The 18,976-nt window shown below is 45.8% G+C and overlaps 1 protein-coding gene across 3 annotated transcripts in view; it reads right to left on the bottom strand.

The window, feature by feature from the left end:
- COX10 (cytochrome c oxidase assembly factor heme A:farnesyltransferase COX10) overlaps nucleotides 1–18,976 on the bottom strand; it is a 110,387-nt gene that overhangs the window by 38,701 nt on the left and 52,710 nt on the right. For 2 of the 3 annotated variants that reach the window (XR_014820226.1, NM_001244626.1), the window contains 1 exon segment: nucleotides 179–249. Coding sequence is in view for 2 of the 3 variants with exons in the window: in NM_001244626.1 (NP_001231555.1) it covers nucleotides 179–249 (71 nt within the window). In the remaining variant the exon portion in view is untranslated. 3 annotated transcript variants of the gene reach the window in all.

The raw sequence follows: 18,976 nt of genomic DNA, 5'->3' as shown, positions 1-18,976 counted from the left end.
TGCTCTGAGTGCCATGGGGGGCATTCTGCTTGGAGCTGAAAGCAGTGCACACCCTCCCCAGGGTGTTCCTCTGGAAACGGGGGGCTCTTTTCACTTCACGGGTCGAGGCCAAACACTGGGGGACGACGCAGGAGGAATGAGCACATGACACGGAGAAGACGGACACTCACGGTTTTACCTGATCTGTCCGCGAACCAGAGGTCTGTTCTTTGTCCTATTCATGTTTGAATCAAACGGAACCTCAAAGAACTGCAAAGAGATTGAAAAGAAGATAAAGCATTAACTATAACAGGAATAGTTTGGGTCTTATAATATAGTCTTCTGTTTGGGTCTACAATTTGTATTACACAATAAACTTCATTTTAATTTTGACAGCAGAAACGAATGCTGTTGGTGTTCTTTAGAGGAAAACTCCGCAGGAGAGACACATTTAAAAAATTATATTCGTTAATTGTCAGGTACTTTTTTTCCAGCTCCAAAAACCATGTGTTAAATACATAGCTGCAGTCTTGAAGCCACAGTTTCAGCTTTAAAGCATCAGGGCTGTAAACCACCCCAGAGCCTTTCACACAGCCCAATGCCTGTGAATCACCAAGACTCAGGTGGCCACAGGAAATGGGCGGAGTCTGAAGGAAGTAAGACGCCAGGTGAAACTGTACACAAGTGATGAGCTTACACAGACTAGGTCCCCCCTCTCTGCCCAGGACAGCTCCCCTTCACAGCTGAGACTAAGTCCCCAGCCCCTCTGCCCAGGACAGTTCCCCTTCACACCTGTGGCCCCAGCATCATCAATAGCAACACCCCCTTTGGCTCCCAGTTTGGACAGTAGGTTGTCTGGTTACCCTAACAATGCAATACTGTTTCTTGTTCATCTTCTAAGGACAAGGTCCAGAGGGTCCCCTAACTCGCTTTCTGAAGCCCTGACAAACTGCACAATATGCTCTTAAATTTGTGATCAGCATCTCTTGCCATCCTTTTCGGTACAGCAGAGTCTCCAAAAATGTGCTGATGAGGTTACTGTTTGGGACCGTGCTTGACTCAATGAACGTGGAGCAAAGCAGGAGATGAAGCAATAGCTCAGGGCAAGGTCTAGGGCAGTATTTCCCCAACTCCCTTCACTCTCTTCTCTGTCTCGGGAGTTGCTCTCAGAAGGCCCATCCCAAGGTCAAAGCACAGCAGTCCAGCAAAGGCTCTGAGAAACCTAACACACACTGCTTAGCCAGTGTTTCCCAAACTTACTTGACCATGCCAACGTTTTTTACGGAAAATACATTCAACAGGTGTTGGAGCTATCTGGCCTGCATATACCCGGGGATAAGGATAATTTCCTAACCAGTCTGTACGACCCACAACCCTCTGAACGGTGAGCTGTAATCAGCAGGTGTCCCATACATGTGAGAAAAAAAGAAATACTAGTGCTAAAAAGATGGAGCCTAGAAATCAGTCAAGTAACATCTTCTTTTTTATCGTACTGTAAAAAAATCACCAGTACTGCCTACTGATAAGTCACTGTCAAAATGAAAGAGAATTTTATCCTGAACTACTTGAGAAATTCAGAATGTACCCTTTAGGTTCAGACATCCGGTAAGATGTGTTTCCTTAATATTAAAAAACCCCCAATATACGTTTCCCTTCCCCCTGTCTGATGGTACAAGGCTGTCTTGCGCTGTTTACACACATGCTGTTTTAATATCCCTGAACACAATGCTATCTTCTAAATGGACACGAGTGCGTTTCTCCTTCTCTTGTTCAGTTCAGGCAACTGTGCGCAGCAGGAGCAAGGCATGTGAGGGCACTGGGGCTGGGGGGGTGCATTCAGGACGCAGGGAAGCATCGAGAAAGAGGCCTGGGAGGCGGGATCTCGGGCTGTGCTTCGTAGCTGGAAGGAGCCGGGCCCAGCACAGGGGTTAAGGCCAAGGCTTCGAGTTCAGAGATCACAGCTGCACTGCACTGACCACTTACCTGTGGCCGGGAGCCCAGCCGTCCCATATGTGTAATAAGAACACGCAGCGTGCAAGCTGACGAAGGATGGGTAAAATACTGACACACAGCGCAGCAGAGGGCACTTGGGACTCATTTCACTGCTCTGGGTGCTACTGGGCAGCTGGAGAGGAAGCCCTGGAGGGAGCCGGGGAGCCCAGGCGGTGCTGACACCCCCGCGGAGGAGACGTGTTGGGGACGGATCCCTCTGACACGGCTTAGAGGCCGGTTTTGGCAAAGCTGACCGGCAAGGCCCTGGTGGGAGATGAGGAGCCTGGACCAACAGCCCCCTCCACCCTGGGGCCCAGCAGCCTTGCCCAGGGCGCCAGGGCCCAGCCCTCTGCACCGACTCTGCTGTTTAAGCACTAGGAGCGCAGCCCCCTGCCCCCCTGCACACATCGGTCACCCCCGGACCTTGGTCTCTCCTGCTGAATCCCGGTCCCCCGCCACCATCCACACCTCATCCTCAGGCGGGCACTGCGTTTGCTGCAGTTTTATGTAAACAGAATCGAGTAACACGCATTCTTTGGGGCTGGCCTTGTTTTTCACGAGGCCTAATTACCATGAACACCACTTGGCTACGGCCCTGCCTGGAAGCATGACAGAAGGGTGTGTCCGGGTGCCAGGCTGGCAACAGCCCTGGTGGTGTCACCTGGGCTCAGTGGGCCTGAGGCTGCCGGGGGCCCTTCCCCACAGCTGCAGGTCAGGGAAGCCATGGATGCACGAAGGGCAGTCCCGCTGACACCTGCAAGGCGGGCGCGAGGCAGGCACTGTGGCAGCTCACGCACGGCCGCTGGGACCTGCCGGCTCACCTGGCTGGCCTGCAGCTGCCCGGGCTCCTGCAGGACCCCCTTGGCTGCAGCCACCCCCAGCCGACCCCGTCTCGTGATCTTGGGCCAAGCCCGTGTGCTGCTCCTCGGCCAACTGCAGGTCACCGGCATCATCACAGGTACGGGCTTGGAAGCGACAGGAAGCAGGCATGTGTCCAGTTTGGTTCCAGTCCTGCTCTCCTCTGCTTCCCTCAGACCCAGGACCAGGTTAAGGGGCCAAGGGCCCGGGACTGCCTCCGGCCGAGGATGGCATCAGGCCTAACCCCTGTGACACACCCCTTACATCACTCACAGTCGTTCTGATATCCTGATCAAGCCTCCACTGATAGAGGCTTCTTCTCTGTTACTGTCAACAGAACCATTGTTTAAAACTTTTCAGTGTGTTACCGTCTCAGTGTGTGCATCTTGTCTCATGATCTCAACGACAGGCTTCCTGAGATATGTGAATTTTCATCCCTAATGTTAAAGAGAACTGTGCAAACAGGCATTCAACAAATAATTTATAAAATAAATCATTACTGCAAATAAAGATATTTGTAGATTGAATTACATTCATTTAAAAAGGATTTATAATTTATAAATGTTAAAAAGTCCTTTGCCTATAAGGGTCTATATTCTTTATTGAATTAGTTTAAGTTACACGTAATTAAAATGTTCTGTCTGTTCATGGCCGCTCCCTCCCCCAATATTCACATTCTATAGGTATTTGACATAATCCTTCCTTCAGGACCTATGAATATAATTTCACAGGACTAATGAGGATTCCAACTACAAATCATATTATTTAAACGCTGGTATTCAAAGGTGCTAATGGAACACAGAAACTCGTATAAATACCTATCTTGGCAGTTCTGGGGCTGCGCACATGCACACACACACTTAGTGTGGGAATTCTGATGAATTACTTCATCTGGAGGAAAAAAAAGATGTTGTCTTTTCTAAGTTCCTGGCAAGCTGGCCCCTCGGGATGGGAACGCAACTCCAGGGTGCCATCACTTGGCAGCAGCTTCTGACTCCCACAGACGCTGACCTTTACCAGGACAAGCAACATCTGGGGAGAACTACCACGCTCACTGAGACTTGGGGTTCCTTTCAGCGAGGGTGATACAACTCTCCGAGCGCCGGGCTCGTCCCACTACTTTATGCTGTTTTTCATGCATTTGCTCTAGTGCCTGTCAGTCGGGTTTACTGCTTTGGTTTGGATATTGCAACTGTATTTCCAAAACGTACAGCGTAGTACATTTCGATGAGAAATTTAAACACTTTAGAACACTGAGTGGGCTCAATCTACCCAAATTTTTTCCCCTGTGCTTTATAATTTTCATAATGTTATCACTTCACTTGGCTCCGACTACTTCTGAAGGAGAGGAGACGTGCAGCTTGTGCCAAAAATGACACACAAATGTGACCCATCTGCAGCGGACACACCTGGCCAGCTGCGCTTCTCCCAGGGGCCAGGCCCGTGCTCGGCCTGCCTTCCGGGGAGGCCCTGGTCATCCAATGGCCATAAGCCCAGCACTGGACCACAAGCCCAGACACAGGGACTGGTTGACTGAGCGGGTATGTGATTCAAACAGTCTTTCTTGGGATCTGACAACCCGAAAGCCAGGAAAGCAGGTTCCCCCTTGTCTTGGGTTCCCGCGGCCGCAGAATGGGACCCAGGGCAGGGGAGAAGAGATCCAACACGGACTCCTGGGCCAAGCGCCCTCCACAGTCTAGGCCGGCCCCCCACGGGTGCCCCTCGCAGTGCCATCCCCCCAGGAGAGGAGGGCTGCCAGACCTCACACGAGAGAGCCGAGAGCCGTGCGCAGCTGGGGAGTGACCACCGCAGCAAACGGCTTCCTTTCTGTCTATGTTCCTTTTCAAAAGACGTTTTCTCAGTCGCTGTCCCTCCTAAAAATCCATCAATCTGCTGGAATTCTTTTCATTTAAATCGTCCCTTTATTCTCATTCTTGGCTGGCTTCCTGTCGCCTGCTGTCCTCTGAGCCGTCACGGGGGTCAGGCCCTTGGGGCTGCAAAGGGTAGAACCTTTGCCCAAACCCGCTCGAAGGAAAATGGGGCTTGACTTCTTACAACAGGGCTGTGCCTGCTGTTAGGAATGACTGGGTTCAGGGCCAAATGTGCTGCCACAATTCTGGCTCTTTCCACCCCTGGAACGTGCTCTGGGTCCTGCCTCGTGCAGGTGCCTCCCAGGAAGCAGGGCCCAGACGCTCATCCTCCAGGTGACCTCGGCAGCAAGTTTATTTTCCGATGGCAAAGAAAAGTCCAGAACCACCACGCCATGGGTCCTCACGGCTATGGGATGACGCGGCTGTCCCGTGAGCTGGGAGAAGGGTGTGGGTGGAGAGACACAGCGTCTCAGTGACCCACTCGGACCACAGGTGTTCCTTTCTCAACAGGAAAGAACTATTCTCTTACCAGAGGACAGCAGGCAGACGCCGAGAAACGGTAACTCGCTGTGAAGCGAAGGGCCCCGATCACTTCACGTGTCGCACCCAAAAGGCAGCTCGCCCACGTTATTCCCGGGCTAAGCATCGGACAGGCACTCCTTGACGTAAACATAAAAATAATTTCCCTTCACTCGGGCTCATCATCATTTGGGGAATCAGCGGTTCTGCCTATTTCACAGAGCAGTAAATGGGTCATTTTCCCTCCTCCTCAGTCACATGGTGAAGACAGAGGTCACTGTTATAACAACAGAGAGATCTTGATTAGACGCTTAACAGGAGCCTGGTGCTTCTCTATCGGGCCGTTCTTTTGCATCAGTAGATAATTATTATTACTCCAAGGAGATGCCACTCAGATATAAAAGGCACGTATTAATCCTCCTCCAGATAGGAAGATACTCAGGATACTACTGAATTTGTGAGCTAAAAATGACACAGGTACCAAAAGTGGGCGGAAATAGAACTTGGCTCAAGTGAGGAACTTCCTGTTTCCAGAGGGATTAACTACACCCATGCAAGAAGCAGAGCTATTCTAGAGCCGTTTGTAAGCCAGGCTGGGAAAACACTGACTTTGATAACGAGGTGCAACTTTTTCTTTCCCTCTGCTAAATCTTGGGGCGACATTCTTCTAAAGACTCACAAGAGAAACAAAGCTGTGAGCCTTGTCAGCGTTTGTTTCTCCATCTTCTCAAAGCTGTCACCAAGAGTCTGTTATCCCACCATGGCTCACAGCTTCTGAGGTCCAAGACGATGTCTCCAACAGTCTTGGGCCAGGTTAAAAGGGATGTTAAAAAAAAAGATAAAGAGAGCACTGGGCGAGGCACCTGATCCAGCAGGATCCCACAGACCATTGCTCTCCGCTTACAGGTCGGCCGTGGCTCTGGCTGTTACCTGTGTTCCAGGGCCACACCTAGAGGAACAAGGTGAGACCTGCTGTCCCCACTGATTTTCTCCCACGTGGCACGTGAGGTGAGGAGTGTGTGTGCTCGAGTGTGTGCGTGTGTGCACGCGCTCTGGCCCCCAGCACCCCACGTGGTGCAGAGGCAATGCTCTCCTCCTCCATGTGCTGCCCGAGCCATTGCTCACTACACTGCATGTGAAGGCTTCGCCCTAAAAGGTCACCCACACTTATTAGAGACCTGAAGTGCCACATCCTGTACGTGAGAGAGAACTCAGAAAGTCACTTTGGTTTTGACTAGCTTTGAAAATGGTGTTCGTGAGACTTGGTGAGAAGAGACTTGCGGTTGCCAAGGGGGAGGGAGTGGGATGGACGGGGAGTTTGGGGTTGGCAGATGTGAACTATGACCTTCAGGATGGATAAGCAAGGAGGTCCTGCTGTAGAGCACAAGGAACTGTGTCCCATCTCCTGGCACAGACCCGGGTGGGAGACAATGTGGGAAAGGGAACGTATGTATACTCACAGCTACGACTGGGTCACTTTGTTGTACGGCAGAAACTGGCAAACACTGTACATCAACTACACTTTGATAAAAAATACAGTACAATAAAATGGTGTCACAGGTGCCAGAGGGATCTCAACCTGTAACTCCGCTCTCTGACAAATGGTGGAAGGCGAACGTGTCCAAATGTTTACATCGTCTGGGTAGAGATGCAGCGTGATTATCCTTTACCGCTGTCTCTAAAGCCCGTGTGTTTTCCAATTCAGGGAAAAAAAGGTAATGCAGTATTTTACCTAAATGATACACACAGAAAATCGGGACAGACCCTCTTTCGGTTACCTAATACAGAATTACTAAACTCATCCAGCATAAAACCAATCTTAATGGAACGTTAGCCAATTGGAACCTTTTGTTTTCCCCAGAAGGCATCACAGGAAGACAAAATGCTGATCCTGAATGTTGTTGCTCAAACACCCCCACCTCAAGGAAACCTGCTCCATCAATTATCCCTTTTCTCTAACAGCAAGTGCCGCCTGCGTCTTTCAGTCTTTCAGCCGGATTACGCCCATCTACACCTACACACGCTGGACTCTCCCTCCAACCTCACCTCTCCCCCAAGCCCCGGAGGCCTCCCAATGTGCTAGCTGACCTGAGCACAGGGTTCGCATCTGGAAGAGAGAAAATCAGCTCTTTTTAATGTACATGAAGTTGGGGGCCCTCCTCTCCGCCAGCTGGGTCAAGAGCAGTGTCCAGGGTGAGGTTAAGAACCCGCCAAAAGTCTCCAAATAGGCTTAGAGGAATTTTTCCTCTAAGAGCTGCCAAGGACTATAATGCCAAGTTTGCAAGAACCAATTCTAAAATAGTTTGTTCCGAAGGCCAGTTTTAAAGAACAGTAAGTAAATGCATTAAAAACTATTAAAGGGGACTGATACGATCAGACTACTTAGATTGCAAAATTCAAAAACCCCCTCACCTTTAAACTAGGGCTTCACAGATGCAAACATCTTTCCTCAACTAGTGCTCGTTCCCCAGAATCTAACGGGTACACAGGACGATCACATGTGTGCATTCTTGTGGCTCCTCCACAGCTGTAAAGCACACAGGCATATGCTGACTGCAAACATGAACCGTGATAAAATAACATGACCCCTGAAACAGTTTCCTAGAATACTACAAAGAGTTTAAGTGCCACCATTAAAAAGAAAACAGACAGAACATGAAACATTTTAAAGGGCAAGAAATAAGGGAAATGTCTTTATCCAGGGGTTCATGATACAACACTCGAAAAGATAAGGTTATACTGTGGGTGGAGCAAGAAAACCGGCACATCTGCAGAGGTTCAGATGTGGCTGAAATACACATCTGGCCACAACGGGTGGGGTGGGAGCGAGAGAAATCATTAAGCAATCTGAGACGTTCCAAACCAAGAAACTGTAAAATTCTCAACTATAAAGCAAAGGAAACACACTTAATCCCTCAGGAGTTGCAGTATGTATTTCAACGGGGTTATCCGTTCCCTGTAAGGACAGAGCAAACCCCCAAACCTGGAGTGACACAGTATCCCCACTGTCCGCATGTGGCCCAGAGCCAGCCTGCGCCCGCAGCCAGCACCTGTTGGCTTCATCATCATGTTACTCTGTGAGGGCAGGGGGTGGGGGGTGGGGGGTGCTGGGGGTGGGTAGGCGGCGGTGCAGAGAGGAGGTGGCCGGGGAACTGGGAGAAAAAAACACGTCTCATTCATGTTGCCCATCAGAGAAAATACATACCTTAAAAGACAGTTGCACGTGCTTTCTGAATATTTTCAGTAACATGTTGGAAGATGAACACATTTCTTCTAAGATTACAGTTTATGTTTTGAGCTTCAGGTCCTCCATGGCTGCGAAGGGAAACGGCTTCTTAGGAGAGACCCCCGCCTCCTCACTGTATCATCTTTGCAAAGCGACTGGAAAGCGGTCTTTCACGACCTGCTGCCTTCCGTCTGTGAGATGCTGCGATGCGGGTACAGTGACAGTGCCCTCCACGTTAGCGACATTTCTCTGCTGCCCATTTCCCCCTCAGTCCGCAAACAGTCGCTTGCCGATTACTTCATCGTTTTAAGTGGCCTTTGAACGTCTTCACGCTTCAAGCAGGTGGATACAAAACGTGTCTCTTTATGAACGTCAGTGAAAACGAAACTGGGCGGGTGAGTGAGAGCAAGGGCTACACACCACTAAGATGCACTTCACAAATACATACTCACAGACACAATGCTGGGGTCAGAGGCTCAAAGAGCACGGAAAATACACCAGGGCATTTTCCAAGAGGGCTTATGTAGGGAGCACAGGTCCGTAACTTTTACAGTCCTTTCTGTTCCCCGATTGCCCCTGCGCTTCTTTCTACCCGACCCCGGATAAGCCTTAACGCCGCATCGGACGCATTCGGAATATACATCTAAGCACAGAGCTGGGCCTATAGAGAAGGGCCTATGGCTCCTCTGCGGAAACACAGGACACGGCTGGCAGTTCTTCTAGCAGGGTGAGCTGTCTGTCATGCACAAGGATAGGATACCGGGTAATTTCCCAGGAACCCCACCAGTGTAAGGGTGAAGCACCTTTCCTGAGAGGCCAAACGGAAACCAGCGATGTGTCATAAACCTGGCCACTGTGGTGGGACAGCATGATCGTGCATCTACCGCCTTCCAGAATGATCTGGGAGGAGGATTGGGAGGAAGTGATTCCCTTTCTCGGCTATGAGGATAAAAAAATCCACGCTACGCGGGGTTTCTAGAAAAGAAAATACAGAAGAGCGTGCTGAGCTTCATTTAGAGTTTTTCAGTGGAAATATTTTTCAAGTTTAAATTTAATGAATTAAAAATGGCATAAAGAGAACTTGAATATTTCTAACTTTTCTGCCAAATGCCAGTTTAATCCAAGAAAGCGGGCAAACATTTAAAAATGCCCATGAAATAACAGCAACTGACTGTGATTGTGAACATACTAGCATCATTATGCAGCTCAGAAAAATGGCGAAGCCATTTATGAGGTCGGCAAAGCCACACTTAAAAGAATTACAACAGATGACATGTCCATGTATTTTCCGTCTCCATCTGTTTTCAGCCTCAGAGGCACTTCTTGGGACATCGGGAATATATGTGATTTTCTATGTTTGCACAAGTATCTGTGTGAAGTGTGTAAAGCAGCAATCTAGTTTTCTAACACATACGAGTTAAAGGAAGAGCATTCACGTCTTTTTTTTTTTTTTTTTTTTTTTCATCTTTTTGCCATTTCTTGGGCTGCTCCTGTGGCATATGGAGGTTCCCAGGCGAGGGGTCCAATCGGAGCTGTAGCTGCCGGCCTACGCCAGAGCCTCAGCAGCACAGGATCCAAGCCGCATCTGCAACCTACACCATAGCTCACGGCAACGCCGGATCCTTAACCCACTAAGCAAGGGCAGGGATTGAACCTGCAACCTCATGGTTCCCAGTCAGATTCGTTAACCACTGTGCCACCACAGGAACTCCACGTCTTAACGACATACTTCCGCACAGAAAAGGTTTTAATTTTACTGAGTGACTTTCTTTGGAGTCTCTTTGGAAACATGCTCTGGCGGGGGGACAGGTTTCCAAGGGACATGCATGCTTTCTTTCCTCCTCTTGGTGAGGGGACACGGTGCCGGCAGCAGCAGAACAGCTCCAGGCCGTGCCAGGCTGGCAGAGGGTAAGAGAACAAATGACAGGAGGCGGGGCCAGGCTAAATTCCGCAGGATGCCCAGAGGCAGGTTTGACAGGTGGAACATGTAGGACTTGAGCGCGTTTCTCATTGGAGACTGAACTTTAGAAACACCAGATGGACCACAACTCTCAATTTAATGCCATCCCAAGGTTTAAAGACTTCAGAGCATGTGCCGCTTCTCTTAAGGAGGCAGAGAGCCTCGACGTCTCCTACGTGCCCCCGGACAAAACAGTGACTAATCCAAATCCACGCAGACGGACAGGTAAGCAGCCCCTTTGTACTTCTGTCTGTAACGGTACAAGACAATGTCGGATAACTACAGACGCCTTCATATAAACAGTCTGTCAGGCCACCCAGCCATTAATACATTTATTTTAGCCTATCAGCTGGCAGTGACTTTCCTTCCAATGAGAAGAGATTAAATTACTTCTCATTCTATGAAAAGCAGGTATAATATCAATTAATAGGACAAGTCACACTGGGAAGAGGGGGTTGGGATTTTGTCAACTGATCTTTAACAGATAAATTAGCATTATAACTCATAATTAGGCTTAACAATCCCAGACAATATCCGGGAATGAACTCCTGAAAAAACACATGAGGACCTGCAATAAAGCACAATCTAGTTTATATTAATACAATTTTTCAGAGTGATAGCTCTGGTAATTAAATACACCTGAGACATCATTTTCTTCATCATTTATCACGTGATAACAAAAATTAATTTTATTAAAGGTTTTTTTGTAAAAGAAAGGGTCCACCATACGTCAAGATTTTTGAAAGCCGTGCAGTCAAGAAATCAGAGGTAACACTGCAATGAAATGAACAGGCTCACCGAAGATGACTGTCCACATATCCTGCCTGATACTTAGTAATCTAAATTTTGTATTGCTTCATAACAAGTCAATGAGATTGCTATTAAAAATATAAAATGCTTGCAGTTCTTTTGCGGCTCAGTGGGTTAAGGATCCAGTGTTGTCACCGCTGTGGCTTGAGTCGCTGCTGTGGTGTGGGTTCGATCCCTGGCCCGGGAACTTGAGCATGCCTCCAGCATGGTCAAAAAAAAAAAAGGTTGAAATGAAAAACAAGAACAAACGGAAATGTGAAAGTAGGACTATGTTACTTCAATATCATTTACAAAAGATGGGGAAAATGTTCTTATAAAGGGCGGTTAGAAACTCTAAAGAGCCTAGCTCATTTCTAATAAATTCCGCCTCTGAAACCACATATTAAGAACATGATCCAGAGGGAGGGGAGTAAACAACATGAGAGACATTTTAAAACGCCAGCTTGTGCTGCGCTGCTTTTAACAGATAAGCAGTGGAAGGAGCACTACAGGAATGGTTAAAATGCGGTAAGACACCTTGATGGCGTATCAGGCAGACGTTAAAAAGAGTAAAGGCTCTAAGAATCTGGGAAAACGCTTCAAACACTAATAATGTAGTTTATAGTTTACAACTGGTTTCAGGGTGGTGGGTCTATGGAGTTTTGTTCTCTTTCCCAAATTTTATTATAATAATATGGAGAAAAATAATAAGCACAAAGAGTAAATTACGCAGATAGATGTGGCTACATTGAAAAAGATCTGCACATGGTTTGGGAGTATTTTAAAAAATTAACTGTTTACTTACATTTTCCAAACCACATTAAATCTCTTAGGTTTTCCAAAACACATTAGAAATGTAAAATTTGCATCACAAACACTTTTGAAGGTTAGTTTCAGGGAGAAAAGTCCTTCTAGAAATGGCGGGTCAAAGAGACTTACAGAAGAAGCTCCTTTTAGAAAAGATTTCTCCACTTTTAAGAAGTCTCTTCCCAATGATGTTTTTCCAAAGCTGTACTTGTTTATTCAGAGCTGTACTCGCTAAGGCTGTATTTCACAGAGTTTGGCTTGGTTTTACCAATAAAAACTTTACGGACATTCACTGCAGGGAGCCACGATGCCATGCTGAAGCCGCTTCTGATACTGAGGGACCCCCAGGTCCAAGGCCAGGTGTGCAGACCTGTCGTTTCCCCCACTCTGAGCTGTGCTACTGATGAGCAAATAGCCAGGTCTGCGGTCATCATGCAATTTGATTTTATTTTACCCCCAAGAAACCTACTGACTTCTTTATGCATTAAATATAGACATACAGCTAGATTAGTTCACTTGAAACTTTCTTACGAAACTTCAATCATAAAATTACAAAACCTTTTGCTTTGATCAGCTGCTGGAGAAATAGTGCGCATTCTCAGCCATGGCTTTAGTCATGAAGGAAACTGCTTCCCTGTGAGGTGACCAGCAAATTCGTTCTGAAAAAATAAGTGACAGATCCTGGCTAATACTGTGACGGTTCATTTACATGTAAGCCTCTTGGGATAACCAGCCACAATTTTAAGCAGGTGAAAATCTAGTCTCATAAAGAAGTAAATTTACCAGACAAGCAAACCCAGAACGTGGATGGGTCCGCGCCTTTTTAGTGCTGAGAGGGACGCACTGACCTATTCTTCACAAATGAGGAAAAATGTACCACCACTGGGTATGAATCACTATGGGTTTACTGTGCCCCAACCCGGGCTACGCGCTGTGTGCAGGAAGCGTGGTCTCTTTTAGGGAGGCAGTGTCATTATCTTCATTTGAAAGACAGGTAACTGAGGCACAGACAAGTAAGGAGCCAAGGTCCTGAGGCCTGGGTTGGAGCCTGGGCCATTGAGTCCCTGTGCTCAGCCACTGCCCCCGGCGCCACCCAGGACCCAGCCAGCCCCCGCCCAGGACCTGGGGCTTGAGCGTGAGACACGCTGGATAAGGAGATGCCGAGCCCTGTCCCTGTAGTTTATACTACTAATTCATAGTTCAACTACCACAACCCTATCCCTATCCCATACGGGAAACAAAACACCTCCCGCTTGATATGAGACATTTGATTTATAACACAGTAAGAGGCAGCCTGGTAAGATTCACAGAACACAGGCGTTCAGTGCCAATGATAAGGCAGAAGGAGGAAAGGCGAGGCGTCTCAACACTGGTCCACCACAGGCTGGCCCACCGGGCTCAGGGCACGAGACTCCCGAGGGCCTGTGGCAAATGACCAAGTTTACCTGTGCGGCCAGCACTTAAGACTTGGTTGGGCTAACCCTTCCCAAGGAGGAAATAATGAACTCAAAACACACTATTCTCGCCACCCATAGAGCATCATCAGGGCTATAATAATATGGAGAATATGTTTCAAATGACTTTCTTCTTTTCAAAACAACAAAACAAAACAAAACCCTGGTATGCTTGCCTGCAGTGGGATCACTCATACATTATCAGACATAATTCTAATATCTGACAATATGGGCTCAGTTAATGTAAATTTTGCTTTGTTTATATAGTGGCATAAGAGAGAAAAATTTAAAGCTCTTTAAAGGCAAATAATATTTAGTGACCTGCCTGGGAAGTTCACGATTTGGTATTAAGAGAAAAAGAGGAAAAAGGTAAAATTATGTCATGCCATATACAGTATAATGCCTCTTTATGTAAGTGCATCGGAAAAGCTTGGACAAGAGCCATAGACCAATATAACTGAGTGATGCTATGCCCTCTCTAAGGAAATTCTATTCCTGTGTGTCCCTGTAATGATACTCACTGTATGAAACTGAAATTAGAGTGTTGAGATTCAGTTTATTGTGACGTAGTAACATTGCTTGGCTGTAGAAATATGTTAAAAGAAAAATTCTGAATTCCTATGCCATTCAGGAACACTTTGGAAGTAAAGAGCTCTGATAAAAATCACAGAGCTGTCACAGCAAATCTGACGGAAGGACCCCCCCCTCCCTCCAGAAATATAAGCAATTTGTTGAAGGACAGGAGGCTTAACCTAGGTATAAACTGCACTGGACAACTGAGAATAGCAGTAATGTTTCTGATAGTGACCTGAAGAGATGCCCACCCTCCCCGGCACCCCACCCTCCCCCGGTGTCAGAACCGACGTCCTCCTGACCTTCTGACACCCAAGTAAGTGGCCTTTCCAATCTACCCCTAGTGCTATTTATTGATTGTTCCTCCATTCACCCATTGTTTTGAAGTGATTTGTTTTAGAAAGTTCTTATAGTCTGCAGATAAGCATGCGATAGAATCCTACCTATACCCTTTTAACACTAGACTTAAGATTTTTCTGTGTTAAAACATTAAATATATAATAACTCTCACGGGGAGAATTATCTTTATTTTCCTTATCTCTATTTGGAAACGGGACTTTAAATGATAATCAGAGTATTCCATCTTATGGAGCAAACATAACTGAGCCCATTTTTGTAGGATGAAACTCGATCTGACAAGTTCTAAGATATAGAATATTTGCTTATATTTTGATAATTTGCTTTAAAATGGTTCTAACGACGGAAGTGCTGGATTGAAGGGAGTGTACGTTTTTAGCAGTTTTAAACTATACTTCCAAAATTTCTCTCCAGAAAGACGGTCCCAATTTACATCCTTACCAACATGACACAAATGATTTTTAAAAAAACCCAAACTGTCTCAACTCATTTAATCGCTCATCACCATATATAGCTTCTAATGGATGAAAAAATAAGTCTTCGGATAATCTAAGCAAACTTAAAGCTCAAAGGATTTTACGTGAGAAATGTAAATAGACAAGTAAATGAAGGGATTTCAACATAGGATGTAAACCAAACCCTAGAGCTTTATCTGTATGAACTTAGTAGAGTCATGCATGTTTTTCTCTGTCTCCTCTCACTGTGATTTTACTTCCTAAGACCGAATCAAGGCAGCACTCTTGCTCTGCTAACCTCATAAATAAGATGATGACCAAAAAGCCCACCCGAGCAAAAAATGTGTTTTTCTTTTAATTAAAAAAAAAATTTTTTTTTTTTTTTTTTAATTTAGGGCGGCACGCATGGCATATGGAAGTTCCCAGACCAGGTCGAATCAGAGCTGCAGCTGCCGACCTACACTGCAGCCACAGCAATGCCGGATCCAAGCCGCATCTGTGACCTAAACCACAGCTCACGGCAACGCCAGATCCATAACACACTGAGTGAGGCCAGGGATCGAACCGGCGTCCTCATGGATGCTAGCTGGGTTCAAGACTGCTGAACCACAACAGGAACTCCCAAAAAATGTATTTTGAAGTAAGAAATTCACTCTAAGTTTCGTCATGCACACATCAAGAAAAAAAAAAAAAAGACAGTATTCAAACTACCAAAGTGTTTAAACTGGGCTTTATGGTGAGAAGTTTCCTAAAACACCAGTATGTTGCAACTAAGCCAGTTGTGAAAAGGGGGTTCAGCAAACTGGAAATGAAGGAAAGCCCGTCCAGACTTTCGGGTTCACAGCAAGAAAACTGCCTGAAAAGAGGGATGTATCATTACCCAGCTTCTTCCCCAGAAGGGTGCTTGTTACTCAAAGATCAAGTGACTAAGTCACACCTCATTTTTCTGTCACCTCTGAGAAATAAAATGCTGCACACAAATTAATTTTCTAGATTAATGAAGTAATTCTGTTTTGAATTGCCTAGCGTTTATCACTTTAAAATCAGTTTAGCTGGAAGTGTTTCCAAAATTTCTCCTATTTCTCTGCTTTGGAAGCTGAGCCTCACCTGACGATGTGAGGTCAGGAAGTGGCCTTCACAGGCGTCTCCCAAGCTTTTAAAAAGAAACCACTCTGATTTTCTTTGTTTTGTTTTATGCCAATGTTTCCTCCCTCTCTACTTCACTCCTAATCCTTATTACTTTTTCATTTATACATATATATTTTTAAGGGCGCACTGGAGGCATGTGGAGGTTCCCAGACGAGGGGTCAGTCGGAGCTACAGCTGCCGGCCTACACCACAGCCACAGCACCAGATCTGAGCTGCATCTGCGACCTACACCACAGCTCACAGGGACTGAACCTGCAACCTTGTGGTTCCTAGTCGGATTTGCTTCTGCTGTGCCACAATGAGAACTCCTATAATTTTCTTTTTTTACTTTTAATTTTCTATCATTATATTTAAAAATATATAAAAAAGCCTCTAGATGGAAAAAAAAAAAATCCCATCCAAACTACTCGATTAAATGCGATTATCAAAAGCAGCACTTTTAGAGTGGTTCTCAATCTCCATTCCCAGCTCTTTTCTTTACTGTGCAAATGCCGTTTGCTTCTCTAGGTTTGAAAATTTCCACTGAGGGCGGAGCTGTGACAAAGTTGCGGTGCTGAAATGGAAAGGTTCCAGGCTGGGTGCAAAGGGTTAAGGTGCTCAAAAAAACGGACAAATGTCCACCATAAAACTGCTAAGTCCTGGGGGTAAAATGTACAGGATGGTGACAATAATTAAAAATACTGTACTGCATATTTAAAAGTGGCTAAGAGAAGAGATCTCGAAATGCCTCAACACGAGAAAATCAAAGCTGTAACTATGTATGGTGATCATTTCGAAATATCAAATCATTATGCTGTATGCCTAAAACTAACGTGTCAATTATATCTCAGTTGAAAAAAAAATCTGAAAGTTACAATAGGTTAAGGAGTAAGACTGTGAAAAACGGTGATTCCATATTTGAACAAACATCTGAAAAATGAAAATGATCTTCTTGATATACATTTGGAGACAAATACAAATATTCTATTGCTTCCACAATATAATGCTGCAGAGCCTCAACACCCCGTGCAGGGTTTTTCAAAGTGCAGTTCGGGGGCCCTGCACATCAGAATTCTCTGCAGTACTGAATTACAAATGCAGATCCCTGGGCCCCAGCCCTGACCTCCTAAGACAGAAGAATGTCCAGGAGTGGAGATGGGAGTCTGCATTTTCCATCAGTTCTGCATGTGATTCTCTACATCCGTAAAATCTGAAAACTGCTGTCCTAACATCTAAAACGAGTGATGTGCTAGCTACACGCGGACACATTTGTCTTTCTAACAAAAGAGCTGCACTACCACCCAAGAAATGTTATCATTATGATAACGGATAATTACCAAAATTATGCAAAGATTTCAACTTAAAATGATCTGTATTACTCCTATTTTTAAAAGGCAAAATAAAATTTGCCAATAGAACTCATAAGTTAAACCCCGCAGAAAAACAGAGAGAACCCCTCGCAAAGTCCCTGAGAATCGACTATTCACAGATGAACAGCTTCCTAGAATGGATCTTTGTGCCCATAAGGTAGTAACAGCAGTCTCATCATATAATCATCATTTTAAAAACAATTTTCAGATGTTCAGTTATGCACAGCTGTCCTTTACTCAGAATGAAAGAGAAGATGGTGCTATGCTTTGTCCACGTGGATAGACTCAAAAGGCGCTTTGAAACAGGAAGATGAGGCGAGGTTCCTCACTGTGACGTTATGCTATAGTTTTGCAAGGTGCCACCACTGCAGGAACTGGGCGAAGGGCACGTGAGACCCCTCTGCATCATTTCTTAAAATTGTCCTAGTCGGAGTTCCCGTCGTGGTTAACGAATCCGACTAGGAACCATGAGGTTGCGGGTTCGGTCCCTGCCCTTGCTCAGTGGGTTAACGATCTGGCGTTGCCGTGAGCTGTGGTGTAGGTTGCAGACGCGGCTCGGATCCCGCGTTGCTGTGGCTTTGGCGTAGGCCGGCGGCTACAGCTCCGATTCGACCCCTAGCCTGGGAACCTCCATATGCCACAGAAGCGGCCTAAAGAAATAGCAAAAAAAAACTGTGCTAGTCTGTGATGATTTCAAAATAAAGACTTGAATTAAAAAAAAAAAAAAAAAAAACAACCATTAAGGGCATTTAATTTACCCAAGTCCGGCCAAGGAACTAGCGCTTTGGAAGGTATCCTTTCTGCTACGGAAATTCAACAGCACTGCTGGCTTTTTTTTTTTTTTAAAGCTTTTTAAGTTAGTTGATTTCAAAATCCTCCCCAGAACTGTACTACACCACACGTACTCCTTGAGAACAGGTTTAATCTCCTTTTTATGTGCCCGCGATCCCTTTTTAGAGGTGAAAACATTTGTGTCCCACATACAAAGCAAAATGAGGCATCGTACGGAGTTATTCCGCACCCTCTGAAACACTATCTAACAAAGGCGATGCTTTTCCTCATCCAATATGAGCAGCCATTAAGGTAGTTCTAAGACCCAGTTAATTCTTTCCAGAAAAGAGACATTCCCCAACACCTAAGGAGTTCACTAAAGCACACAGAGAATGTCGCTTTGTATTTTTACCGAGACTTCCTTCAAGAATACGTTAGCAAGCAGGTAAGGGTCTCGTCAACAGTCCTCCTAAGGTCACATGTGTCAGAGACAACACGATGAAGCGTGAAGAACTACACTCTTTAAAGACCGAGGAATCACTGCCTTTTCCTTCAGACACTAGTATATGTTGCATTTGAGGAGAGTGTGGAGTCTACATCACGAAGCCTTTTAATTTCAAGTAACTGAAAAATTATTAATAATATTTATGGTGTAAAAAGCCACTCTTTAATACCAAAGCAAAGAACCAAAGAGTTCGGAAACGCAACGAACCTCCGTGAACACAGACAGAGTTCTTCTCTGTAAAAGTCATTCAGCATCTACGTTATTAACACATTTTACAAAAAGAAAGGATCCCTTTTTCAAAAAAACTTTTATTAGAGTCGATGTACATTGTTCTGTTGATTTCTGCTGAAAGGATTTCTATA

Source organism: Sus scrofa, chromosome 12, assembly GCF_054392235.1.
Source record: "Sus scrofa isolate SSC_HxYL_T2T_F1_AM1 chromosome 12, Sscrofa_HxYL_maternal_Yorkshire_Landrace_v2.0, whole genome shotgun sequence".
NCBI classification, from domain to species: domain Eukaryota; kingdom Metazoa; phylum Chordata; class Mammalia; order Artiodactyla; family Suidae; genus Sus; species Sus scrofa.
The sequence above is the reverse complement of the archived record's forward strand: the minus strand, read 5'-3'. Positions and strand labels throughout refer to the sequence as shown.